The 21,369-nt window shown below is 42.4% G+C and overlaps 1 protein-coding gene across 2 annotated transcripts; it reads right to left on the reverse strand.

The window, feature by feature from the left end:
* Window positions 1–819: 819 nt before the first annotated feature.
* CDK4 (cyclin dependent kinase 4) lies at window positions 820–21,325 on the reverse strand. 2 transcript variants are annotated; one of them, XM_034412201.2, is made up of 9 exons: window positions 21,151–21,325; window positions 20,612–20,765; window positions 17,893–18,143; window positions 15,549–15,684; window positions 15,267–15,434; window positions 13,969–14,078; window positions 4,095–4,145; window positions 3,201–3,336; window positions 820–1,695 (listed from the first exon to the last, which is right to left on the reverse strand). In XM_034412201.2, exons 3-9 carry the CDS (start codon window positions 18,108–18,110, stop codon window positions 1,603–1,605), a joined length of 912 nt encoding a protein of 303 aa, XP_034268092.1. In that variant the 5' UTR covers window positions 18,111–18,143; window positions 20,612–20,765; window positions 21,151–21,325; the 3' UTR covers window positions 820–1,602. The 2 variants fall into 2 exon arrangements, with proteins under 2 accessions (XP_034268092.1, XP_034268091.1); XM_034412200.2 differs by lacking the exon at window positions 21,151–21,325 and adding an exon at window positions 20,945–21,127.
* Between the last annotated feature and the right edge of the window lie 44 nt (window positions 21,326–21,369).

The raw sequence follows: 21,369 nt of genomic DNA on the forward strand, positions 1-21,369 counted from the left end.
CCATTAAAAGCTGTAAGAGTTGAATCAGGAGATTTTTATTATTATTATTTTTTAAAGAAAGAGGTGTACCTCACCATGGCCATCTTCCCTGTTTTAGCCTAGGAACAAAGATCTGCCAACAGGAGCAAGAATTGTCTTTTCACCCTTCTGCAAGATAGTTCAGGCATATCTGTAGGTTGACAAGAGCTTCTACTGCATCTAACGTATTTGCTAAAGGAATACGTTAGATTTGTAGAACTACATCAAATTCATTAAGACCCATAGTAAAGGGCAAAGCAGCCCTCAAGAACAAAGGGAGATGGGGAAAAAAACAACTATGTAACAGAAAGCAAAATGGATAAAGGAAAAGAAAATGGGAAGGGAAAGAGAGGAGGGGAGGGGAGGGGAGGGGAGGGGAGGGGAGGGGAGGAGAGGAGAGGAGAGGAGAAGAGAAGAGAAGAGAAGAGAAGAGAAGAGAAGAGAAGAGAAGAGAAGAGAGGAGAGGAGAGGAGAGGAGAGGAGAGGAGAGGAGAGGAGAGGACTAAGCAAAGCTCAAGAATGTTCCAGAGAGGCTACTGCAGAGTCAGATTATCAGGAACCTCATTAACGGATCAAGTAAGCAAGCAGGACTTACAGTAACTCTCTTAACTTTTGGAAGATTCTGAAAAATCAGTACGTGTCTTAGAACACAACGTGAAGCACCAGCTTTCCAATTTGAAAAGCAAAAAGGTTTAGCAATATGGATTTCTGTTCCTGAAAGCTCTTTGAAGCATAGACGAATCAACACTTGAGCAATCCAACCCAGATAACCATTCACCAAACTAATCATAACACGAGACATCAGGTGGCAAGAAAAGGGAAAGACCAAACTATACTTGCCTGGACCTCACCCATATCCTTTATTGAAATGTTATCATTTTTAAAAGCCTTTAAAAAAAAATGTTTCACATTAATATTTGGAATCGAACAGATGGAGAATGCCTCTCATCTGAATACGTTCCCCATGCCGATAGCCAACCGCGTAGGTCTGTCCTGACCAGTGTCTTGGCAATTAAAAAAAGAATTGTGAAGACTTATACAAAAATAATCTTCCGCTCCCATTTTGGTGGAGCTCTGCAACGTGCTAAGGCAAGGCTTTAGTGTCAAACTGTTAGCCACAGGAATGTGATAAGGCAGCAGTATTATTATGTGTAAACTGTTATAAAATTTTTATTAAGAGGAAAAAGGGGCTATCCAAAAGAGACCTTTGGCAAAGAACCCATAGATGATCGAGATGCCTCAAACCAGGCTGTCCCAAAACCAAACAGACCTCCAAGAACGCCAATGGAGATCAACCCAGGAATACAGAATGCGCATGCACAGTGACGGAGATATGCCATATAAAGTCCTAACATTTTCAGGGTGGGAAAGGATTTCAATGGTGCATTTCCTGCAACATGACTTTCTCTTGTTTTCGTGCATGTTGTCAAAAGCTTTGTCCTTCCCACCCCTTTAATCCTAGCACAGCCAGGACAGCTTGGGGACTAGTCTGAGTGTATCCACTTGGTGGGGTTCACGTTATACGCATATTCACAAAGTCTTTTGCATAGTCTCTTCCCCCAGGCTTAGGGATTCGCTGGGGTGCTACCCTTCACCTGCGTCCTTGTCCTGAAAGTATTGATGATGCAAGGCTTGGAAGGCAGATATACGCTTCAGTGGATTGAATGTCAGCATTTCCTAGAGAGGCACAGACACAAAAAAAGAAACCCATTACATACATCTCATAAAAACTTATATGCACACGTTCATCCATCACTGCAGTTGTGTTCCAAATCTCACCTGAGCAAGAGCCACAAGAGAGGGTCTGGACTGGACTGCAAACTAAGGACTAGAGCCATGGAGATGGCTCCAACTTCAGTAGTTCTCAGATCCTAGAGATCCCTGGTGTGCCTCTAAAACTTGAACTTACTTACTTACTTACTTACTTATTTATTTATTTCCAATTTATATACCGCCCTTCTCCCTGAGGACTCAGGGCGGTGTACAGCCAGAATTAAGAACATGAAGTACAAATATTAAAAAACAATTAAAAAATATATAAATTTGGCCCAAAAATTAAAAATCACAAACCAATTTAAAACTTTTTAAAATTTCTTCTTAAGCCAGCCCGGCTTGCTGGAAAAAGTGGGTTTTAAGGGCACCCTTATTTATTTTATGCAATTTATATGCTGCCCTATCTCCGAAGACTCAGGGCGGCTCACAACGGTAAAATGCATAGTTCCTTATTAAAATGATATAAAATTAAAAACCAATTTATAACAGTTTAAAATTCATTTAAAAACCCGCCATCAGTCCAGGCTACGGAACAACCAGGTCTTCAACTCGTGGCGGAACGAGCAAAGGTCAGGGGCCATCCGGAGCTCCAAAGGAAGTTGGTTCCAGAGGGTGGGTGTGCCCACAGAGAAAGCTCTCCCCCTGGGGGTCACCAGCCGACACTGTCTGGCCGACGGCACCCTGAGGAGGCCCTATCTGTGGGAATGCACCGGGCGATTGGGGATTGCCGCTGGCTGCAGGGGGTCCGACAGATATCCCGGGCCTAGGCCATGAAGGGCTTTATAAACCAGCACCCTGAACCTCACCCGAAGGGCAACTGGTAACCAATGCAAGCCGCGCAGGAGGGATGTAACATGGGTGTGTTGGGACGCTCCCATCACAACCCGCGCGGCCGCATTCTGCACCAGCTGAAGCCTTCGAGTGGTTTTCAAGGGCAGCCCTAGGTAGAGAGCGTTGCGCAGTAGTCAAGACGGGAGGTGACCAGCGCATGAGTAACGGTGCGTAGAGCATCTTGGTCCAAGTAAAGGCGCAACTGTTGCACTTGCAACTGAAAGTACTGCTCACGCTATTCTATAATTAATGTCGAATTCACATGGTACATTATTCAGATGCCAGCTGTAGTTGCCACCAGCAGCATGACTGGAAGAAAATTAAGTCGCTCCTGGTTAGTAAATACTGAGTCACTAGCACTCACTGCCTCTTCCCTGCCAAAGACAAATGCCAAGACGGTGGGGTGCAAAGAACCAATGACTTAGTGACTCATGTAAGCTACCTAGATAGGAAATCTCTCCTTTGTTGCGTATTTCCATTCTCAGAATAATACCAAGCTCAGGCTTTCAATGATCATTCTATCAACTCCCATTGTGCTCTGGTTTGTGCCATAATTACTCTGGTATCTCAGAACTTACCAAAAGCAGCTGAGCCCCCAGGACCTCGATTTCTGGCACAAAGTTCTCCACCGGCTGTGGGGAGCGAGCAGCAAAGGCACAGCGTGGTAGAGACACATCCAATGGCCAATCTTCCTCTGAAGGGAGACCAATCAGGCTGAAGGAAAGAAAGGGAAAAAACATGAGCTAGATCCAACTCAGATTGGTTTCAAGGCAATGGGGCAACCCTGTTAGGCACTGTGACTCCAAAGGCTTCCCAGCCATAGCACCAATCTCCAAATTACATGAATGAATGGCTTTTCACTTTGTAATCATTGTTCTAATTCAGGATTTTCGGATTTCCAGAGCTTGTAAGTGCAGAACAAGATTAAGTCCCCTAAATAATACGTCCCCTGCAGCCCTGCCTAGTATGAAGATCATGCAATTTAACTGGAATCAAGCACGACTAACCATTAAACATCAACAATAAAAGAGATGAGTCCTATTTGCATAGTTTCTTACCATCTTTTTAATACATGAACTGGAAATCTGTGTTCTCCAGATACTGTTCAACTACAATTCCCAGCAACCTCCACGAGAGGTTTTGCCCCTTGAATGTTGCAACCCAGCAATGTCCCTGCTTTAACTCTCAACAAAAGCCAGTGGCCAAACCCCTGTTACTTCTGGCCATTTGCTCAATTAGAAAGATCAACAGAATAAGATCTTGCAGCTATAAATGACTCACTTCTGCTTTCTCTGACTCACAAAACCCAACTCACAAACCTTTGCTCTGCATCTTTATATAGAGCAGAATCAGTCGTGCTACCTCAAGTCATGTTGAGCAAAACCAATGCTCTAAATAACGATAACAACTTCCTCTTTGTGAGGATTTACTGACCCAAAACCTTTGGCATATAGTAAGAAGCTGAGACTCACTCAAAGATCTTGCCCAGTTGGTCAGCTTCTGATTTGCCACAGAAGAGAGGTCTAGAAAGAAGACAAAGGAAAATTGTGGTCACGGCAGTTTATGACGCTCACGAATTCTGACTCTCTTAAAAACCAGGACTGCTCATTCCTTATTTTTTCTGATATCAAAGCACTGATGTCAAACATCAGGCTTGGTTAATGATGTATGTTATTCAGGGGCAAGAGTAGGAGTCCATCAGGTGGTTAACTATTTTAGGGCAGCTGTGATTCAATCCACTGAACTGAGAAGAGTAGCAATTAAAAAGGCTTCATAGAGACAGGCTTTGAATTATCTGAAGATAATGTGGGAGTAAAGACAGACCACTGGAATTAGCAAGCAATGGCAATTGGGGAAGGCCTGGCCACAGACAGGAGATGATTGTACCTATTGATGGAGCTTATAGATAAGGATACATTCTCCAGGAGAGCCCAATTTTTCATCAGATTGCCCAAACTAGTATTTCCGATTCATCAATACTCAAGGTTCCATCAAAAACTGCAAGCTTCATGAATCACACACACACACATTTTTGACAAATTTCTAGTTCTCGGCCAATGAAATATTGAGTTTTAAGAGATGTATAAAAGATCTAGGAAAACACTTCATGCATCATTAGATGTACCTCCTCTCCCAAATGAAAACAGTAGCTTTAGACAGATCTTTGTATAAGGTGCAGCGCCCCTTCAATCGGATATTACAAAGCTATAGGCGTACTCAATGGAATTGGCTCCTTTAATTAAAAAGACAGATGACGGACAATTGTTCACAAGTAATACCGGATTGACTACGGTGTCCAAAGACCAAACACCTTAGAAAGAAAAATAAGAGAACTATGCAAAAAGATGCAGTGCTGAATAAAAGCTTGAAAGAAACTGATAAAAACCAGGTGTATCCAACCTGCGGCCCACAAGACACTTGCAGCCCTGAACAGCTAGTAAGGCAGCCCCACTTTTAATATTATGTGATTTATATAAACTGCTGTATATTATATACACTGCTCAAAAAAATAAAGGGAACACAAGCAGAAGACATCCGAGATCTGAATGAATGAAATAGCCTTATTAAATACTTTGTTCTTTACATACAGTAGTTCATACACTGCTCAAACAACTAAAGGGAACACAAAACTACTGTATGTAACGAACAAAGTATTTAATAAGGCTATTTCATTCATTCAGATCTCGGATGTCTTCTGCTTGTGTTCCCTTTATTTTTTTGAGCAGTATATTTTATGTGCAGCCCAAGACTGTTCCTCTTCACTCAATGCGGCCCAGGCAAGACAAAAGGTTGGACATTGGTTGCCCTAGACCAGCGGTACTCAACCTTTTCTTCACCATCGATCCCCTTTAAAAAGCTTTTGTGGCCACGGACTCTCCAAGACTTAAATAATAACATTTCTTCAAGGCTTCGCGGACTCCGCGACAAAATCACAGCTCCCCAGGATCCGTGGACCACACAGATTGAGAACCACTGTCCTAGACCAGAGGTCTGCAACAGGGGTGGGTTCTACTTACTTTTACTTGCGGTTTGCAGCGGGGCCACGTGCTCTTTTGCGCAAGCGCAGAAGCGTTTTGAGGACGTCGGGGTCGGAGCCTCCCACCGATTTTACTACCAGTTCTACAGAACTGGGGGCAACCCACCACTGGTTTGCAACCCGCGGCTCTGGAGCCACATGTGGCTCTTTCATCCCACTGCTGCAGCTCCGTCACTCAAAATATGCGTCACAATCGCCAATGTGAGACACCTGCTGGCACAGGATTTATTGAGCTTTTCGACCCGTCTTTTTTTTTTTGGAGTTCAAAATGTTTTTGTTGCATGCAGAAATAAAAATGTGTTTTCTCTGCAGCAGGTCATTGATTTCATAAATGCAACACACTATAGTTTTTTTATACATAGCATAAAGGTAAAAAATGATATACCCAGTGTTATCTTCATTTTAAATGTCAAAAGGGTTTTGTGGCTCCCGGTGTTTTCTTTTTTGTGGGAAACGGGTCCAAGTGGCTCTTTAAGTGTTTAAGGTTGCTGACCCCTGACCTAGACCATGCTAAGTATCTGGCATTCTGTGTAGAAAAGGGAAGCTTGGACACTCACCGTGGCTAGCCAAAGCGCAACTGGCTTTCATTGATAAGCCCCATGCCACCACGTTCCCTTCCTTTCCTACAATTGTATGCCCGAGGGACCAGCTAAGAAAGAGCTCTTGCAGAAAATCTCTGAAAGCCCGTGATGGCCTCTTTTGGGCAGTCACTTTCTATTATGCTACTCCCTCTGCTGGCTTTGAGCAGGTAGAACAGCTGAACAAAACATTGCTGAGCTGCTTCCAAAAGGAAGCAATTAAGATTCCAAAAGGATAGGCTACTACGGTATTATGATATCACAACACGAGGGTCAGCCGCGGTATTATACATAAGGTTTTCTGCGCATTTAGTAAATCTACAGCAGCAGGAATTGAGAGGAATTCAAAAGGAGGGAAAGCCTTAAAGGAAAAGTTACAAGAAAATAAGAAAGAGATTGAGAAATGCAAGTAATTAATCCCTGTTGCTGCAGCCATGAAAAGTTATCGAAAGAGAAAATCAGCAGATGCAAAACACAATTACATAGTTGCAAATCAGGAAAATCAAATATCAGCAATAATGGAGCTAAATTTAGTCTGGCAATCCAAAATTTAAATTTGAAAAATGTTTCGACTATCGGTATAAGGATATTCCAACAATAGAGGTAATGAAAGAATGAATTAGGAAAGGTTACAAAGCAGTTACATGCATGGGAACAGGAAGTTCACAATTGTTGTCCCTGATAGGCCCTGTTATATATTGAACCCCAATAGCATTCAGGATGTAAGAATGCTACTTGAAGAAACGCATTCAAAGGACAATAGCAGAATTATAGCACCTCCATTGTTCATTATAAATACTTTAAGGGAATGATGAGCCAGTTTGGTCTATTGGTTAAGGCCAGCCCACCTCACAGGATTGTTGTTGTGGGGAAAGAAGGAGGAAGAAAGAATATTAGATATGTTGCCACGCTGGCTAATTTATAAAAAATAATAAAGGTGAGAGACAGGTAGGTAGGTAGGTAGGTGGGTATAGAAGTATGGATAGCAAAATAGATTAGATTAGATTAGATAGATAATAGATATTGTAGCTAGATAGATAATGTAGATAGATAGATGGATGGACGGACGGACAGACAGACAGACAGACAGAGAGGCAGGCAGATAAACACTAAACAGACCCTTGGACTAGACTGCATGAGGTAAAGTAAAATTAATTCTCAACACGAACTTCTACAAGTAATGATGAAGAAATGTACTGCAGTCATTTCCCTGCCAACTTATTTGAATAATCAATACAGCCAGTATTTTGCAGAGATCACAAAGGAATGGGTAAAGTGATGAAGAGGACTGGTGAGAAGATAAAGCAAGAAGGGATGGGTTAATTTAGGCTTAAACTATCTCAAAAGGGTATTCACAAGAAAAGAAACAAATGGTATTTTAAAGGAAATGGGAGAAAAGAGCTTCAGTAAGATGGAAAACTAATTGCAGATGGAATCCTAAAAACAGAATAGAAAGGATATGAGGAGAAAAGATAAGCATCAAAACAGCAATCCAAGAAGTTTTAACACAGACCATAGAAATAAAGGACATGTAACGTCGTCTGAATAAGGATGGCTAAGCAGAAGCAAGTTCCACTGCTTAGCAATTCTTGGAAAGACTGAGATACAACTGGAAGATTATTATGTAATGGATTGGTTATTGGGAGAGTATGGAAGCAGTACAAAAGGCAAAGATAATAATGGGGCAGAACAAAGGGCAGAAATATCATTATAAAACAAAGGGAAAAAACAGAAAGCAAACTTGAATAAAGTTAAGAAAAAAGTAGCTTTAATGGGTGAAAAATACTCTTTCTGAAGGTTCACTGATAAAACTCAAGCTACATACACACACACACACATATGAACAGCCGTGGTGGTGAAGTGGTTAGAATGCTGTATTGCAGGCTAACACTGCCCACAGCCTGGAGTTTGATCCTGATGGGGTTCAAGGTTGACTCAGCCTTCTGTCCTTCCGAAATCGGTAAAATGAGGACCAATATGCTGATACTTGTAAACTTCTCAGAGAGTGCAGTAAAGCACTATGGAGCAGTATATAAGCCTAAGTGCTATTGCTAAGTACTATTAGAGATGATTCAATATTAGAGCTTTAATTGTGCAAAATACAGATGATGTGATAAAGAGGGAAAGCCACTTCTCCGAACTATTTGAGAATATATTTATGAAACCCTACAGGATTCCAAAAGACAAGCTGTATATAGTGGAGGTATCCACATGTCTTGAGAGGAATATCTCAAGTGCAAAACAAGGTTCCTTGGATCATTCTGGAAGGATCTAAGCTCAAGATACTTCCAAGATGACCAGGACTGCCCATTTCACACCAAAAACTAGGTTTTTTTTACACTCAGGTAAGGGTGTTTCAATCTTCAAATAGTTCAAATTTGAAACTCAGGTACATCCCTTGGTATGAATGTAACGATCAAGAAAATACTATATTAGAAAATAAATGTATTAAATATAAATTATATAATAATAAAACTAACCCAGTTGAACAGATACGAAGTACGATTCTCTTTCTTGATTTAATGGAATAAGAAATGATGGGAGAGGGCACAGAACTGACTAAACCCAACTTTATAAAGAGCACAATTGCTAAATAACATGAGGCCAGGCAACAGAGAAAACATTGTAAATGTAATGTTTTTAGTTCTGTTAGAAATTACACGGACCTCGACAAATTCATCATATCAACACCAAAGGGCTGTACTATTTGTTCAGTGACTGTTTAAAGTTATAATGTCAGCATTCACCTGCCCAACCACACTAAATATTCTCATCCACTCTCCGGCCTGTTTGCAAGCCATCTAAGGCAAAACTTATTGAGCCTGGGACTTGAAAATTCCTGCCGGCTTTCCCATTGACTTTGCTTGTTGGAAGCCAGAAGGAAGTCACAAATCATGATCAATGAGGTCCTCGCTTAACATCACACAATCCTCACTACAACAGTAAACCAGGATTAACATTGCTAAGTGATGCAGTCACAGAATGTCATGTTTTATGACCATCAAGCTTAATAACCAAAATTCAAATCTTAATAACCATCTTTGAGGACTAACTGTAATACACACTTACTAATTATAAACTTTCTGACAATGAAAAATATTCAAAATATGAATGCTGAATAGATTTCATTTTCAGCTGGATATAAGAAAACAAATTTCCTGCTTTTCTAAGAGTAAGGATAGTGCCTTTCCCTTTGGACAATCAATCTTATAAAAGAGAAATTTATTTTGAATTTGCTTGATCTAATTATTCTTTGCAAAATTATGTTTATTATTATTTTAGATTGTCAGAAAAAAGTGGTTTTCCATTTTCTTTATAATGAAGTTTCAATCAAAAACAAATCATAATCAATGAGAAACTAATTATCCATAGTTTAGTTTAGTTTAGTTTATTTGATTTGTATACCGCCCTACTCCCGAAGGACTCAGGGCGGTGTACAGCCAACAATAAAATACATAAATACACAAAATTTAAAAACCCAATAAAATCAGATTAAATTATTTGGCCCAGACAAATTAAAATACCCCAATAATTTAAAAACAGATTAAAATTTACATATTTAAAAGGAAGAGATTAGGCCAAGCCTGCTTGATGGAATAAAAAGGTCTTCACAGCACGGCGGAAGGAGCGCAGATCTGGGATCCTCCGTATCTCCGGAGGGAGCTCATTCCAGATGGTAGGTGCCCCCACAGAGAAGGCTCTCCCCCTAGGGGCCGCCAGTCGACACTGTTTGGCTGACGGCACCCGGAGGAGTCCCTCTCTATGAGAGCGTACTGGCCGGTGGGAGGCTATTGGTGGTAGTAGGCGGTCCCGTAAATAACCAGGCCCTAAGCCATGGAGCGCTTTAAAGGTGGTAACCAAAACCTTGAAGCGCACCCGGAAGACCACCGGGAGCCAGTGCAGCTCGTGCAGGAGAGGTGTTACATGGGAGCGCCATGTCGCTCCCATTACCACCCGCGCGGCCGCACTCTGCGCCAGTTGGAGCCTCCGGGTGCTCCTCAAGGGGAGCCCCATGTAGAGAGCATTACAATAGTCCAGGCGGGAGGTGACGAGGGCATGAGTGACCGTGCGTAACGAGTCCCGATCCAGAAAGGGACGCAACTGGCGAATCAGGCGAACCTGATAAAAAATCCTCCCGGTCACGGCCGTCAAGTGCTCTTCTAAAGACAACCGTGAATCCAGGAGGACGCCCAAGTTGCGAGCCCTCTCCGTGGGGGCCAATGATTCGCCCCCAATAGTCAGTGATGGCGTCAACTGACTATATCGGGACGTTGGAAACCACAGCCACTCGGTCTTGGATGGGTTGAGCCTGAGCCTGTTCCTCCCCATCCAGATCCGTACGGCCTCCAGGCACCGGGACATCACTTCAAGGGCATCGTTGGGGTGATCCGGGGTGGAGATGTACAGCTGAGTGTCATCAGCATAGAGAAAATAAATCTGTATTATGTATTTTCTTTATATTGGAATGGACTTAAATCAGGCAGAAACATCAAAATTCTTCTGTAAACATATGATTTAGTTAACTATCATTTACATAAAAATATGTATTTGTCTCTTTCACATCAAGACTTGATTCAACATAGTTTGTTAATATATGATGAGAATAATATACCTGTTCTATGGTGAGATCACAATTATATAAATCATTTTTTTTAACTGAAATTCAAAGGGTCAATTTATCATGTTTTGAAAGAGATAGAACTACGAAGTGGGGAACCACGATCTGTAAACTTCAACTCCCAGAATTCCTGAGCCATGCAGAAGTTCATAGTTCCCCACCCGGAGGTATTACATTAAGGTTTATATCAACATGCAACAGAATTACTTTTAGTTTTGTATTTTGATTACGTTTTAGGTACTTTTGTTTTTCCTATATAGTTAATTTTTAAAAAATTAAGATCAATATTATATAAGAAGAAGAAAAAGCTTAAAAAGGAACAAAAACAGACGGAACAAATGTTCACAGATTTTTAGCTCTTGAAAAGGACCAAGTAATGTACTGACACAGAATATGCATACTGAACTGAAGGTCAGGAAAAAAAAAAAAAGACCTGAACCATTTACTTCCTGATTTAGTATCTCTGTTCTGTCAGGTTATATTCTCTTGATTCTGACAGGAACAGAAGTTTCTAACAGCTTCCTAAAAAAGCTGATATAGGATGACATAAAGGCCATCTTGTGAATCCACAAACGGAATAGTAGAATAACTTCATTGTACTGTTTGCATGTTAAGAGTAGCGTAAGAAGTACGGTTTCTTCAGAAGAGACCCACACTGTATTTTATCTATTTGCTAACATGTGGAAACTGTCACAAAGACAGCTATTTTAGTGACCTTCCCGCTTTCTGTTTCCGAAATACCTTAGAACAGGGGTCTGCAACCTTAAACACTCAAAGAGCCATTTGGATCCGTTTCCCACAGAAAAAAAAAACACCAGGAGCCACAAAACCTGGGTGGGCGTGGCCAACTCCATGTCACTCACTCCTACCCAGTCACATGACTCCCCTAGCCACGCCTACCCAGCCAGTTATTAGGGCAGAGAACTGTTTGTTCTCTCTCTCTCTCTCTCTGTATTTATGTCTCTCTCTCCCCCTCTCCCCCCCCCCCCCGTATCTCTTGGATTTCTAAGGCCAGGCGAGGAGTGACTGGGAGGGGAGGATGAGCCAGTGATGGGATAAGGAGCCGCAGCAGAGGGGCCAAAAAGAGCCGCGGGTTGCTGACACCTGCCCTAGAATAAGGCAGGGGCTGCTCATATCTGGTAAAACAGATACATTTGTTGAATTTTAAGAATATGAAATTTGGGCTACATGACATTTGGGGAGTGCATTATTTCTAAGTATCAGGAACGAATGAATTAGTATTACGCCATGCCTATATTTTATGCTTGTTTTATAGTCCAGAGAGATGCTGTTTGGAAGTAAAGAAGAATATCCCAACTGTAGAATTTTGGACATCTGCTGTGTTTCACAAAATACACCCCCCCCCCCCCAAATAAAAACCCTTAGCATCCAAAGATGTAAATAATACCGTCTGTTGCAAAATCAGCTAAGAACTTTTTTAGTTTTAAGTGGCAGTGAACTGAAGACTGTTGGATGAAATCCAGTAATAAACTATTCATGTGGTACGTGCTTCAAAAGAAGCCTGTCTGTTGGCTTCACTCTTGAATCTGCCAGAAGAAATTTATGGGAGCAAATTATATAAGTAGTGAGAAATACACTCCCAAGTTATGTATACCTGATTTGAGCAATCCTGGTTTGGAAACATGGTCAAAATAATCAGGCCCGATTTGATTCCAGAGCAAACCTGAACACTTCAATACCACAACCTATAGAAATAATGGCCATGCATTTTTTCCTTGTGCCAGGAGTTCCCAATCTATATACCACACTCCTACAACCAGCGGTGGGTTGCCCCTAGTTCGGACCGGTTCACAAGAACCGGTAGTAAAACCGGCGGGAGGCTCCGCCCACCGACCCAGATGTCATCAGGAAGTTTCTGCGCATGCGCAGAAGAGCACATGGCCCCGTTGCAAACCAGTAATAAAGGTAAGTAGAACCCACCCTTGCCTAGAACGCTTCTGATATATTCTCGCACCCCTTACAAAAATAAATAATTATATGCATATAATTTGCGTATAATTATGTGTATACACAGGTTTGAATCTTCTAAACCCAAGTTTTCGCACCCCAGGTTGGGAACCCCTGCCTTGTGCAAATGAAGGGCAGCAGTACTTTAACTCACTTAACAACGGAGAGAGAAACTGGCAAAACCCTGCATAATTAAACTGGGATTTTTGTAAACTTGTATGTTTCCCCCTCACGTTCAGCCAGAACGTTTTAAACCTCCACAGTGCAAGGCTGTGAAGTGATTAAGCATGTGAATCTGTGTGAATTATGATTTTTTTGGTTTTTTTTTTTTGTAAGTTACCTAATACTCAAACTTAAGTTACATGCAAGACAATTTCAAAACAGCACATGGTGCAACTTAGGCTCTATAGTCTCCCTAATTCTATCTTCTCTTGAATGGGGAAGCTTAAGGAGAGCAAGAGAGCAGGTCACTGGCTCCTCCCTATCAATCCTTAGCCTGAAAGATAAGCAAGACAGAATTCTGGCAGGCCAAGCCTTAATCTATTGTTTCCCAGCTGCTGACTGTGGTCATGTGCTAGCAAAAAGTATATTCACCAGCTCTGATCTGACACAAGGACAGCAAAGGTGGCAGACCGTGAGTCTACTTGGAAGACAGAACATGCCTGGGTCAGCCCTTGCCATGCTACCGGCCTCTTTACCAACCATTCTTTATCCCTTCTGTATCAATCCGTCCCACTTATTTCAAATTATCTCATTCCGTCATTAAGGCTGTGAAAAAAAAAGGAAGCACAGCTTATTTTACCTCTGCAAATTCAATACCCTCACCGAAGGCTTACACAAGCAACGCACACGCGCACACACACAGAGAGAAAACTCATTCCCACTCAGGCTCAATACTATAAACGCCTATCATGGTATTCTGAGGAAACTCCATCTTTTAAAAAATAGAAAATGCAAGACTCAAAATTGGGGGGGGGGGAAGGGGGAGCTGCATGAAATTGCAGGCATTATGGGGACCTGTACAATTGCTTTGAAACAATCTGAAATTAGCTAACTGAAGCTCTGCCACAAAGATCCATTTTCCCAAATGAATCCTCCTTTCAAGAGAAAGTCCTCCTTCCTCTTCCTTCCCTTCAACCACTTACTTCCTTCGGAACATCTCCGCAAAGATACATCCCACACTCCATAGGTCCACAGGAGTAGCATAGGTTGACTGGAGCAGCACTTCTGGAGCACGATACCAGAGGGTGACCACCTGGACGAGAGGAGAACACCGGAAGCATGAAGATGGAGGAAAACCACAGATGGAAACTCAAGTTCCATGCTGGAGATGAGGCTAAGTTCCATAAGAAAACATCCTGATGCTTTTTATTTCCTGGGCTTCCATCCGTCACAATTCCTACTCAGTCCGAACTACCCACTTCCCCATTCCTACCGGAATCTATTCCTACCGGAAGCATCTATTTTGGTTTGGAAATGATATTGCTACTATTGAATGTAGATCTTCAGCTACCTATTAAGAGGAACAAGGCTACTTTCCATTACACTTACCAAGACCACAGAGGTTATGGAATGCCCCTTTTCCCACTATCAACAGTAAAAAAAAAAAAAAAAAAAAAAAAACAGCAACAGAGCAGTCCCCTATTAGCTGCAAAGATCTCTAAAGGTAGAAATAGCCACCTTGTCAGGGTTCCAAGTAACACCCCCAACAAAAGAAAATTCTTGAGGCTTGGATTTCCTCAAAGCTACCTTTTATTAGAGATGCCATATTGGTATATCTGGGAAAAAACGAATCTGAAAGTTTCCAGGTTTTTCCCACCCAAGTGAAAGTTCAAGTCCCTGCCCAGCACCCTCATGTCCATCACATGGTCCAATCATCCACCATCCAAATTGAAGACACTCCCCAGCCATCTGACTCCAGGTGCCAGGGCAATGCGTCCTTGACTCTCTGAGAAAGGAATGTTATTTTGACTACATATCATCTACACTCTATACAATCCCCCCTCCCATTTTCCCACAGAAGATGTGGTAGTCCTGAAAGCCCAAAGATGGCTTCCACGTCTGAAATACCTGCTATTCTGCAGGTGTTATAACCTAGCAGCCCCCTACCTTTTGGGTACCAGGGACTGGTTCTGTGGAGGGCAGTTTTTCTGGGATCAGGAGGGCATGGTTTCCCATGCTACCTGGACCCCATGCGTGCACTGATGGACCTTCGCTTGATCACGCAGCCCCGTTCCTGGCAGTCCGTGTACCAGTGGCGGTCCACAGCCTGTGAACTGGAGACCCCTATTATAACATAAGAGTTTGGGACTCTAGTAGCTGGAAGTCTAAAACATTGGGATAGAATTAGCTGGTATATTCTCGTCGTCATGAATCTCCCAATTTAGCTGTGTTAGCAGGAACAGACTTTTTTTCTTTCTCATAAGATCTGGACAGCACTCACCAATGGTGTCAGGGCCATCTGGCAGCTGTAGATACGGGCCAGTCCAAAGTCAGCCAGTTTGATTTGACCAGCGCTGGTCACCAGGATATTCTCTGGCTTAAGGTCACGATGAACGATGCAATTTGAATGTAAGAAATCCAAGCCACTCAAGAACTGACGCATCATGTCCTGGAGGTGACAGATGGAAGAACATGTGACATTGACATCTCTGGTTAGGATTCCTTGTATTTCTTACCAATCTGGAGGTCAGCCCAGAAAGCAGAGTACTGGATACCAATCTACCTTTATTACTTCTGAGGGTAAGCCAGGAGGTGGTGTTTTTTCCAAATAGGCTTTCAGGTCCTGATCTACATGCTCAAAAACCAGAGTCACTTTGGTTTCTCGTTCAGTCCGTGTAGTGGTGCAAACATCCATTAGTCTAAAGAGGAATGAAAGAAGAGACTCAGCAAATGTTCCACAACTGCCAAGGAAGATGGAGACTGGTGGTGAAATTAAGAGAACATCTTAAATCAAAAGGATCCTTGAATAGAATTTCCCAGATCCTGAATCACATCCAGACACATCGAATGTCCTGAATAATGAGACAGGCTGGAAACTTCACAGCTTGCAAGAAATAATACAGGTCTCTACAGAATGGATTTAATCTATTGGGCTCTTAAGGGTCCATGCCGTCTGCCTTTTTCTTTGTCTCGCAAGCCTACCAAGATATTTCTATTCCAGTCTCAAGATCCTCTTATAAAAATTCTATTGATATACCCCTTCCCCCAATCTCTTCACTCCCATCCCATGTTTATCTCCCATTCTAACTCTTTCAGTTCACCCAGTTTCTGCTGTGAGTCATCCTTAAGACAAATACTGACCACGTTGTAAAATATCAATAGAACCAAGGCCTCCGCTCTGCCTTTGTCAACACAATAACAGAGAGCCAAATGGGGGGGGGGGAACCAGTCTCTGAGCCCACCAGATTCTCCTAGACCCAATTTGTGATCTTATTTGCTAAGGGTAATCCTTTATAATCAGCAGTCTTCTCTAATCTGGCTCTCCACATACCGTACATTAGATCTGTAACCCCAATATGACCTGCCTCTTTCTGTTGCCCAGACACTGCACTGTAAAGGCGAGGCTGCACTTTCAGTGAAGGATCTAACCAAATTATAGCCTATGCCCTTAATTGGCCTGCTCCACACAACAAAGGCAGATGAAAGTGCCTATTGTTATTGGAGCATAGAAGAAAGAATTGAGAAGACCAAATAAGTCAAGAACTATAATCAGAGACAAATTATTCTAAAATAGCTCTCTCAAATTTAGATCACCTGCTGTACAGTCATAATCTGATTGTTTCAGTTTAGGCTCAGAGATCAAATTAACGTGGCTTGTAAACCATGGTTTAAAGTTTAGCGTAATTTATAAACCTAGGCAAACTGTGGTTTATTCAATAAATCAGTTTAACAAACCAGGACTCAATTGGCTACCATCCAAACTCCCATATTCCTAGTGCTAACTTCAGCATACACCTGAAGAGGGCTACTACCTTCTCCACAAGTCCTTATGGCAGTTATCAATATGCTCAGTCCTCTTTCAGATTGTGATTATCCTAACCGAGATAGGAAGTACAGCAGCATTGTGCTCTAGATAGACGGCTAAAAGACCAACCCATACTTATCACACTACAGCTTAGTCACACATAGATTTTCCTTCCCCTGTTTCTTAAGACTGTGTGATCCCACTCTTCAAATCAGCTTTCCTCAACCAGAAACATTTTTTTCTGTGTACAAAGGCCACACTGACCAAAGATTGCTCAAGTTTAGTTCTACCAATTACAATCCCATCAAGACTACCTGTTTCCAGGTCTATTCCAATTCACTTTTTTGAATTTGGAAAATTGCTGTAATTGAAGACAGCCTCATTTCTTAGTTCTCAAATATTACAAACTAAATCCGAGCAGCAATAAAGTAGACTGCTAAATAAATTTACAGCACTGAATCCTTCACATACTCCTTCCATTCAGCCCTTGATATGAACCAAGTCTGGTCCTGTCTTCATCTCCAAGACTCAGCTCTATAATCTCACACACGTAGAACAAAAGACCATTGAAGGAAAGCTTTCCAGTGAATTACACTTTATCTAGAAAATCAGTCAGTGTAGGGATAATGGTTTCAGGTCCCCTTCTTAGTATTAATTTACTGAAATGAGTGAGTTAACATAAACTTCTGTTCTTTTGCATACATGGAAACATTAAGTGAACTGTCCAAAGACTGGGCTTTATGACTGTATTATACCACTTAAACCCAACCAAACACACACATTCTACGTATGTGTGTGTATATGTGCACATATATGTTGACTTGATGGCACATTCTCTCTGTATGGTTGAAGATTATTTATCATCAGATGAACTCTACAAAAGCTTATACCACAGTAATATATTTGTACTATTTGTATTTGCAAAATAATTACTATTATCTCTGCAGTGTTACAAAATGTGCCATTTGATTGAGCCAAATCTTTCACACAATTAACTCTCAAAAGGCTGCAGTTCCAGGTCCACAATCCTGCACCAGCTGCGAATCGACCAACCCCTAAACCCCCACCCCGAAAGGCTTGTAGTCACAGATGAGGCTCTCACCGCACGATGTTGGGATGGTCAAGGTGCTCCAAACGTTTCAGCAGGGCCACCTCTCGGACCGTTGATAGAGGGAGTCCATTCTCACTGTTCTGCACTCGTACATTCTTGAGAGCCACAAATTTGCCACTCTGCAAGTCCCGGGCCTTGAAGACAGTACCATAAGCGCCAATACCAATTTCAGCCACAGGTTCATATTGTTCCTGCACGCCCATGGCCATCCTGGCAATTCCCCTGCTGGAGTCACTGAAGTTCTAAAAGAGCAAGGAAGAGGAAAAAGGCTACATCTAGTCCAGGGGTCAGCAACCTGCGGCTCTGGAGCCACATGTGGCTCTTTCATCCCTCTGCTGCGGGTTTGCTGTCGCCAGTCGGTTCCACAATTGATAGGACCTTCGGTTAGGACAGGTAGAGGAAAAAGGACGCCGTGCTAGGAGAAGACTCTATGGTGGGGGAACCGCACTTCTGGTCAGCAGAAGAAAAAGGATGCCATGCTAGGAGACTCTATGGTGGGTGAACCGGACTTCTAGTTGGCTCCAGAATCGAATGGGGGGCTTTGTGGCTCTTTGAGTGTTTAAGGTTGCCGACCTCTGATCTAGTCTATCTCTTCTCATAGCTAGCTCCTAGGACAATTCTTTTGTTTTTTTAAAAAAAAGCATTTTATTCCTCCTCCATCAGTGTTTTTCAACCTCAGCAATTTTAAGATGTGTGGCCTTCAACTCCCAGAATTCTGAGCTGGCTGGGGAATTCTGGAAGTTGATGTCCACACATCTTAAAGTTGCCGAGGTCGACAAACACTTCCCAAGATTTCACACAGCACCTCCATTCCTATCTGCTTGCCTCCATTCTGCACCACACCAGACTACATACCTCCAAGGGAGGATCCTGATTATTTTGATAATGAAATGGATTTGGAACTCTTTCCATCTGCATTCAAGCAGGTAGTGGATCTGTTTCGGCAGACAGTGCTAGCAGATTGAGATATAACAAGATGTAAATAATTTTTGATGCTTTTAATATTGAAACAGAAGAGGGAATTTTAGCAGGTGCCATTTTTCTCAATCTTGAATGGAAACTGGCACTTTGGGGAACTCCCCCTTCTAACAGCACTGCTAGAGATATAATCAATGGAAGGAGGAGGACATAGCCTAGTTAGGCTTCCCACCTAGATCCAATTGATTCATGGATATACACACATTTTCCAGTCCTTTTATTTGCAATGACAAGATTGGGATGTATTCCATCAAATAAGATTACTAGTTTGACTGAATCAAGTTGAGATATGTATGTATGTATGTATGTATGTATGTATGTATGTACTGTGTTTCCCCCAAAATAAGACCATCTTATATTTTTTTGAACCCTGAAATAAGCACTTGGCCTTATTGCCATGTGCTCAAAAGCCCGATTGGGCTTATTATCAGGGGATGTCTTATTTTGGGGAAAATAGGATATATACATACATATCTCAACTTGGTTCGGTCAAACTAGTAATCTTATTTGATGTATTATATTGATATAATTATATTGTATTGATATATTGATTATATTGATATATATATACATATTATATATATACACATAGAACTAGATCATATTCAGCAATTATTCTGAAAGGTTAATGAAGGCATGTTAAGCTTAGCTAGGCTTCTCCAATTTCCCCTTGTCCTCCTCCACACCAGATCCTGAGCAGGTACATTAATGTTGTCTGAAAAGAGCAGCTGTATCTTAATTACAATTGGAGGAGGCAGAAGCTGGCCTTTCCTGATATTGCAATAATGGGGTAAAAAAAAGAGATAAAATTACACAGGGCATAATTTCAAGGGAGTGAAATCATATGTAACTTGCTCAAGTTTACCCCAAATCAGTCCTCCTTTGTCCCACGAAGGAATAAATTTATATAAACGATTTATATTGGTATTGTTTCCGGATTGCCTATTTGTACCCTATGACTATCATGAAGTGTTGTACCTTATGATTCTTGATGAATGTGTCTTTTCTTTTATGTACACTGAGAGCATATGCACCAAGACAAATTCCTTGTGTGTCCAATCACACTTCGCCAATAAAAAATTCTAATTCCAATAAAATCACGCTTACCTTGTCTTTTCAAGCTGCCAATTTTTATTTTTTTTTTATTATTTTTTTTGCTAGCCAGCACTGACCACCGCTTTTGCCCCACAAACTCTCCAAACTGGCCATTTCTCTCTGGGCCACAGATGGCGTTTTTTAATACTCCTATCGCAAACAATCTCCACGTTTCCCCACCACCACCACTACCAAATAGCGCTTAAAAAAAAAAAAAAAAAAACTTTTCCCACACCCACAGCAAAGCTGCTGCTGCTGCTGCAAACGAGGCGCCGAGGCCCAACATAGTTCGGCTTCCTTAAAGGAAAAGGGGTGGGGGGGGGTTGGCTTATCGGCGTTTTCAAACAATAAAACACGCCCGTCCGGTTGCGGGAGCGTCGGATCAGAGCCCGCGGGGATCGTGACACCTCAAAGCCCTCGGAATGCAAATTCTTGAGAATGGAATAAAATTAAATTAAAAATTAAATTAAAAAAAAAAAAAAAAACCTCTCCCCCAGCGCTTTGCTCATTTTGTGCATTTCACACTATTTAAGCTATGCACTCCGGATTCCACAGGCAAGAAACAGTTACATTTCAAACAACGCCCTAGCCAGGCTCCCATTCCCGGTGCGATCCCCGTGGATCCTAAACTCCTTACCCGAACAAAAGCCGAAGGCTACGCTTCCAACATCGCCGCCGTTTTCTCCTCCGCCTCCTTTTTTCGCAGCCTCCTTACAAAACACACACACACACACGGGCAGATTGGAGAAGGGGAAGCGTCCTCCCTCCTCTTCGTAGCTTCGTTCACCCAACTGCAAGACGGGATTAAATAAATAAATAAATAAAAAACGGTTGCAAAACTATTTTTTTAAAAAAATAAATAAAAACCTCTTTTTTTCCCAAAAAAAAAAAAAAAAAAAAACTCCAGGCCGAAAATCCAAAGACCTCCCCGCTAGCTCCTTTCCCCCAACGAGGGCCCCCTCTGACTCACTGCCGGTGCAAAGCTTTCCTTAGCGGGATAAGGCATTCCCCGCTCTTGGAAGGAGCCACGCGGAAGAAGCGCAGGAGCGCGTGCTCCGCATCGAGGAGCTTTCCCCCCGCCTCCCCTTCTCCCTCCTCCCTCCTCCTCTCCCTCCCCGCTCCCCCCTCCCCCCCCCATCCTCCCCAACGTTCCAAAGAAGCAGGGCCCGAACTCACCCCGGGCGAGGATCAGCGACGGGGGCTGCTCAGCAGCGTTCTAGGTAGCAGGCTGGAGGGGGGGGCGGGGCTGGAAGACCCGGCAAAACCAGAGAGGCGGTACAGCCAGAGAGGCTACCAGAGAAGGAAGTGGGTCTCCATAGTTACCATTCTAAGCTGTAGAGTCCCCTTCCCCCCCCTCCCCCTTCAAAGAGGCGGACGGGGGAGGGGGGAAAAGGC

This window comes from Pantherophis guttatus, chromosome 2, assembly GCF_059756535.1.
Source record: "Pantherophis guttatus breed Tessera chromosome 2, ASM5975653v1, whole genome shotgun sequence".
NCBI classification, from domain to species: Eukaryota; Metazoa; Chordata; class Lepidosauria; order Squamata; family Colubridae; genus Pantherophis; species Pantherophis guttatus.